Genomic DNA, 7500 nt, shown 5'->3' with positions numbered 1-7500 from the left:
ATATTTTTACCTTTAATCTGCTTTATCTTTTATTTTAAATTCTTAAATTTGATCAATAAATTAAATTAGGATAACAAGACACTATAGGGCTGTTACCAATCAAATTAAATCATTTACACTGAAAAATTACAACTGCACAAATAAGAAATTTTGGAAAGAATGATACTTTAAAACATGAAACTAAACCACCAGTAGGTGGCGGCAGGTGACCGTCTTAATGAGCGAGTCATTGAGTCATTTATTCAAACGATTCGTTCAAACGGCTGATTCGTTCAGGAATGAGGCAGTTGTTTATGAATGAGTCATTGAATCTTTGACTCAAACGATTCGTTCAAAACGCTGAATCATTCAGTAATGAAACACGGTTGAGTGTTGCTGTGAGATGCGCTGTGGTTCTGCTGGGATATGTGGAACTATTTGAGTTAATATTGCTAAGTGTAAGTGTATTGTCTAAAATGTAAGTGACTTAATATTAATTACTTGTTTATTGAACTGTCATATGAAATCAGTGTCACATTTTCAATCGTGAGGGTATTCAGCACTCCTGGTCATGTGATTTGTTTTGATTTCTCCTCAATTTCTCATGCACAAGCCTCAACAGCAGCACAACCTTTTTACCGTCAGCGAACATTATATATTATTATTCACTATCAATCTCTGCTTACACTAAATAAATGCAGAATCATTCTCGAGTTTTGGTGATTCCCTATTTAGTTTATTATTGCCGTTTTAATCAGGCTAGTTTTCTGTTTGGGCAAGTAAAATTCCCTTTCACTCGTCCCTTCAAAAACTCCACTTGTCCCGGACGAGCGTTGATGTGGAGCCCTGCGTCTGATGAGACCCTCAGGATCAGACGAGTGTGAGCGGAGTGTGTGAGCGTGAGCCGTACCTGGGACTCGTGTGATTCTGGGAGTCAGTCTTGCACAGTTTTACACCGGAGCTGTTCAATCGATCGCTGATGGTCTCCGACACATCTCCCTTTACTATCCCATGATGCTCTGCTTCAACCTCCTGCAGAAACAGAGTCAGAGATGAATAATTGAACATTTTTTATTTTCATTATCAATGTATAATTATTTGTTAACAAACTGTGATTTGTATATGTACATTTCTGAAATGCATAACTTAGACAGTCTCCTCTGATATCAGATCACTGTAAACTGTAATGTGGACTCATGCCCTTTCTGTAAAGCTGCTTTGAAACGATGTGTATTATGAAAAGCACAATACAAATAAATGTGAATTGAATTGAACTGAAAATTTAAAGCAGTTCTGCTTCATATGGAGGTTGGGTAAATGCTGACAGAATAATCCTGCATAGATGAATGTGTCTTTCATGTCATTCCTGGGGTTCAGGTTTGAGCCGCGCCTGCATCGGAAGCAAAGGTCACAGGTCACAGCAGGCGGGCGGCTCACTTCCTATGGACATGAATAATGTAGGAAACTCACAGAGTGGGAAAGGCCAGGAGAGACGACATGCAGAGAGAGAGAGAGAGAGAGAGGGAGAAAGAGAAAGAGAGAGAGAGGCTTAACAATATCTTTATTAGACCATTTGTCCTTTTACCTCAATACAATTATCTTACAAAAATTTCATTCCATAAATTTAATTTCTATTTCTACACATTTAGGGGGTGGTGGTGGTGGCGCAATGGATAAGACACATGCCTTTGGTGTGAGAGACCCGGGTTCGAATCCACTGTGAGACACCAATGTGTCCCTGAGCAAGACACTTAACCCCTAGTTGCTCCAGAGGCGTGCGACCTCTGACATATATAGCAATTGTAAGTCGCTTTGTATAAAAGCGTCAGCTAAATGAATAAATGTAAATGTAAATTTAAAAACAACATTTCATTTTCTCCAATTTGACAAAGTACTCCCCCCACTGACCAAATTTCAGAAAACATTACAATGTCACTGACCAATTTATAATATGTAAACTCTATCTTGATTCTAGCAGTTATCAACCCTTTTAGTACCATTTCAGCATTAATTGGACCTATTCCTAACATTTTATTTTTTCTAGTTTTCCATATGGACAACTTAGCTGAACCCAACAGAAAATTCAGTAAACATTTCTTCCTCCTTTCTTGAAAATTATAAATTGGACCACTTATAAAATTCTGATAAGAAAAATTCTCCCCAAACTTTATAAAAACTTGTGTTAAAAAATTAAACATTCCCTCCAACCTAAAACAATCAATAAATAAATGATTAACCGTTTCTTCTAAGCCACAAAATAAACACTCTGTCCCCACTGCTGGATTAAGATGTTCCACATGTCTGTTCGTAGCTATAGCCCCGAACATCAGTCTCCACTGCTGGATTAAGGTGTGCCACGTGTCTGTTCGTAGCTATAGCCCCGAACATCAGTCTCCACTGCTGGATTAAGGTGTGCCACGTGTCTGTTCGTAGCTATAGCCCCGAACATCAGTCTCCACTGCTGGATTGAGGTGTGCCACGTGTCTGTTCGTAGCTATAGCCCCGAACATCAGTCTCCACTGCTGGATTAAGGTGTTCCACGTGTCTGTTCGTAGCTATAGTCCCTAACATCAGTCTCCACTGCTGGATTAAGGTGTGCCACGTGTCTGTTCGTAGCTATAGCCCCGAACATCAGTCTCCACTGCTGGATTAAGGTGTGCCACGTGTCTGTTCGTAGCTATAGCCCCTAACATCAGTCTCCACTGCTGGATTAAGGTGTGCCACGTGTCTGTTCGTAGCTATAGCCCCTAACATCAGTCTCCACTGCTGGATTAAGGTGTGCCACGTGTCTGTTCGTAGCTATAGCCCCGAACATCAGTCTCCACTGCTGGATTAAGGTGTGCCACGTGTCTGTTCGTAGCTATAGCCCCTAACATCAGTCTCCACTGCTGGATTAAGGTGTGCCACGTGTCTGTTCATAGCTATAGCCCCGAACATCAGTCTCCACTGCTGGATTAAGGTGTGCCACGTGTCTGTTCATAGCTATAGCCCCGAACATCAGTCTCCACTGCTGGATTAAGGTGTGCCACGTGTCTGTTCGTAGCTATAGCCCCTAACATCAGTCTCCACTGCTGGATTAAGGTGTGCCACGTGTCTGTTCGTAGCTATAGCCCCGAACATCAGTCTCCACTGCTTGATTAAGGTGTGCCACGTGTCTGTTCGTAGCTATAGCCCCGAACATCAGTCTCCACTGCTGGATTAAGGTGTGCCACGTGTCTGTTCGTAGCTATAGCCCCGAACATCAGTCTCCACTGCTTGATTAAGGTGTGCCACGTGTCTGTTCGTAGCTATAGCCCCGAACATCAGTCTCCACTGCTGGATTAAGGTGTGCCACGTGTCTGTTCGTAGCTATAGCCCCGAACATCAGTCTCCACTGCTGGATTGAGGTGTGCCACGTGTCTGTTCATAGCTATAGCCCCGAACATCAGTCTCCACTGCTGGATTGAGGTGTGCCACGTGTCTGTCCGTAGCTATAGCCCCGAACATCAGTCTCCACTGCTGGATTAAGGTGTGCCACGTGTCTGTCCGTAGCTATAGCCCCGAACATCAGTCTCCACTGCTGGATTGAGGTGTGCCACGTGTCTGTCCGTAGCTATAGCCCCGAACATCAGTCTCCACTGCTGGATTGAGGTGTGCCACGTGTCTGTTCGTAGCTATAGCCCCGAACATCAGTCTCCACTGCTGGATTAAGGTGTGCCACGTGTCTGTTCGTAGCTATAGCCCCGAACATCAGTCTCCACTGCTGGATTGAGGTGTGCCACGTGTCTGTTCGTAGCTATAGCCCCGAACATCAGTCTCCACTGCTGGATTGAGGTGTGCCACGTGTCTGTTCGTAGCTATAGCCCCGAACATCAGTCTCCACTGCTGGATTAAGGTGTTCCACATGTCTGTTCGTAGCTATAGCCCCGAACATCAGTCTCCACTGCTGGATTAAGGTGTGCCACGTGTCTGTTCGTAGCTATAGCCCCTAACATCAGTCTCCACTGCTGGATTAAGGTGTGCCACGTGTATGTTCGTAGCTATAGCCCCTAACATCAGTCTCCACTGCTGGATTAAGGTGTGCCACGTGTCTGTTCGTAGCTATAGCCCCGAACATCAGTCTCCACTGCTGGATTAAGGTGTGCCACGTGTCTGTTCGTAGCTATAGCCCCTAACATCAGTCTCCACTGCTGGATTAAGGTGTGCCACGTGTCTGTTCGTAGCTATAGCCCCTAACATCAGTCTCCACTGCTGGATTAAGGTGTGCCACGTGTCTGTTCGTAGCTATAGCCCCTAACATCAGTCTCCACTGCTGGATTAAGGTGTGCCACGTGTCTGTTCGTAGCTATAGCCCCTAACATCAGTCTCCACTGCTGGATTAAGGTGTGCCACGTGTCTGTTCGTAGCTATAGCCCCGAACATCAGTCTCCACTGCTGGATTAAGGTGTTCCACGTGTCTGTTCGTAGCTATAGCCCCGAACATCAGTCTCCACTGCTGGATTAAGGTGTGCCACGTGTCTGTTCGTAGCTATAGCCCCGAACATCAGTCTCCACTGCTGGATTAAGGTGTGCCACGTGTCTGTTCGTAGCTATAGCCCCGAACATCAGTCTCCACTGCTTGATTAAGGTGTGCCACGTGTCTGTTCGTAGCTATAGCCCCGAACATCAGTCTCCACTGCTGGATTAAGGTGTGCCACGTGTCTGTTCGTAGCTATAGCCCCGAACATCAGTCTCCACTGCTGGATTAAGGTGTGCCACGTGTCTGTTCGTAGCTATAGCCCCGAACATCAGTCTCCACTGCTGGATTAAGGTGTGCCACGTGTCTGTCCGTAGCTATAGCCCCGAACATCAGTCTCCACTGCTGGATTAAGGTGTGCCACGTGTCTGTTCGTAGCTATAACTCCGAACATCAGTCTCCACTGCTGGATTAAGGTGTGCCACGTGTCTGTTCGTAGCTATAGCCCCGAACATCAGTCTCCACTGCTGGATTGAGGTGTGCCACGTGTCTGTTCGTAGCTATAGCCCCGAACATCAGTCTCCACTGCTGGATTGAGGTGTGCCACGTGTCTGTTCGTAGCTATAGCCCCGAACATCAGTCTCCACTGCTGGATTAAGGTGTGCCACGTGTCTGTTCGTAGCTATAGCCCCGAACATCAGTCTCCACTGCAAGACTGCAGTACGCTTTTCGACAGGCAACTTATATAGAGACCTCCAACATGCCTTAAACTTTGTCCCAAACACTTCTGACCACCTCCAAGTCTTCACTCCTCTTAGCACAGTCTGATGAGTAACTTTTACACATGTTACATAGAGTTCTTTCTTCTTAATATCTTGAAAACTCCCCAACTTGGGGTACTCGAATGATAAAATCGAATGTCCAGTTTCCTCCATCTCCTCTTGCACAGCTGCAGATACTTTGATGGGTGGAAATGTATAGTGCCCATTCCAGTCCTGTGACAGTGCCTCTCTGCAGGCCCCAGGTAGAGCTGCCCACACCTCCTCCATTACTCGTCTCACAAGTCGAAGAGATCTCAACCCCGTAACACTCTGCAAAGACTCAGCTGTCTTCCAGTCATCACCACTTCTCAGATCGCCCAACTTGACATACCCAGCCTTCACAAAACAGCTTTCCACAGATTTAGAGGACAAAATCCTTGTTCTTATTAATGGGTTATGGAACAGCGGTTCTCCCATTATCCAGTCCTCAGGTTGTAAAATATCTCTGTGTATAATAAATGTCTTTTTCCAAACTGTTATCATTGACTTATAAAAAGGTGTCAACTCTTTCAAATCCACTTCATCACTTTGCAGTAAAAAAAGCTGTTTATCATACAATAATCCAGATGTTTCCCGCAGAAGAGCACATGCAACATTAATCCACCCAACATTCTCCTCGTACAACAGTCTCTGGGCTGCTTGCAATCGAAAAGCATTTATGCGGCTTCGTACATCTATTAGGCTTTGCCCTCCTTCAATCACTGGTAAATAAAGTGCCTGCCAAGGAATCCATTTTTGGCCAGACCAGAAAAAGTCCACCAGTTTCCTCTGAATCTCCTTAATACTGTCCTCTGGTGGCTCAAGCACATTCAGTTTGTGCCATAACATAGAGGCAGTCAGGTTGTTTGTAATTAGGACTCTGCCTCTATAAGATAGTTCGGGCGATAGCCAGTTCCACTTAGACAACTTAGCAACAACCTTTCCAAGCAGACCCTCCCAGTTCTTTTCTTTATACTTATCAGTACCCAAATACACCCCCAAAACTTTAAAACCTTCCTTTCCCCATTTCAGTCCTTCAGGAAGTTGAGGTGGCCCCGTATCAACCCAAGACCCCACAGCAAACCCTTCACACTTTGCCCAGTTTACCTTGGCTGAAGAAGACTTTTCATAAATGTTTAAACTTTTACAAAGTATCTGAATATAATTTTGACCAGAAATAAAAATATTTACATCATCCGCATAAGCAGACACGGAATACCTTAGCCCTGAATTATCTCCTGGTATCATTAAACCTTGTAACTCATTTCTTAGCTTACACAGTAAGGGTTCTATGGCTAAACTATAAAGTTGTCCTGATAGAGGACATCCCTGCCTGATTCCTCTTTTAACAGGGATTGGACAACTCAGGCCACCTCCTATCTTAAGCATAACTGAAGCATCTTCATAAAGTATTTTTATCCAAGAAATAATATTCTCCCCAAATCCAAAAGTTTTTAACACAGTAAAAAGGTATTCATGACCTACCCGGTCAAAGGCTTTCTCTTGGTCAATAGATAAAAAACCCACATCAAGATTGTTTCTAATAGATAAATCAATCACATCTCTCATAAGAAACAAATTGTCCATTATTGTCCGCCCAGGAATACAGTAAATTTGTTCACTTTCCACCACAACATGCAAAATATTTTTTAGTCTGTTTTCTAAACATTTAGACAAGATTTTATAATCTAGACACATTAAAGACACTGGTCGCCAATTCTTCAACAAACTTAGGTCTCCATTTTTTGGCAGGAGTGATAACACAGCTCTTTGACAGCTGTTTGGTAGACAACCTCTTTTAAAACACTCACAAAATACATTTTACAAATCTTCTCCTAAGACACCCCAAAAGGCTTTATAAAACTCCACTGGTAAACCATCAATTCCTGGTGACTTTCCTGTAGAGAGCTGTTTGACCGCCTTCGAAAGTTCATCAAAAGAAATCATTACGTCCAACGAATTTTTATCCTCAGGCCTTAATTTAGGAAGATCTCTTAAGAACTGGTCCATAGATCCAACATCACAGTCCATATTACCAAACAGTTCTTTATAAAATTCAATGCCCATTGTTCTCATTTCTGTTGGATCTGAAGTAATAGTTCCATTTTTTCTCTTGAGATGAAGCAAACATTTCTTTTGTGCTTCCTTCCGTTCAAGTCCAAAAAAATAAGCAGTTGGAGCATCCATTTCTTTAATTGAAGATATTCTAGCTCGAACTAGCGCACCTTTAACTCTTTGTTCCAACAATGACTTCGACACAATTTTTTTCTTTTTTAAGATATTCAC

General features: G+C 43.6%; 1 protein-coding gene across 2 annotated transcripts in view; it reads right to left on the bottom strand.

Annotated features, from left to right (window-relative positions):
- The window catches only part of LOC309486139 (phosphofurin acidic cluster sorting protein 2), a 93475-nt gene that overhangs the window by 14323 nt on the left and 71652 nt on the right, over positions 1-7500 (bottom strand). For both annotated transcript variants that reach the window (XM_082153310.1, XM_082153311.1), the window contains exon 12: positions 890-1011. In XM_082153310.1, the coding sequence (XP_082009436.1) occupies positions 890-1011 (122 nt within the window). The remainder of the gene's footprint in view (positions 1-889; positions 1012-7500) is intronic.

This window comes from Leuciscus leuciscus (assembly GCF_965113295.1).
Source record: "Leuciscus leuciscus genome assembly, chromosome: 22".
NCBI classification, from domain to species: Eukaryota; Metazoa; Chordata; class Actinopteri; order Cypriniformes; family Leuciscidae; genus Leuciscus; species Leuciscus leuciscus.
The sequence above is the reverse complement of the archived record's forward strand: the minus strand, read 5'-3'. Positions and strand labels throughout refer to the sequence as shown.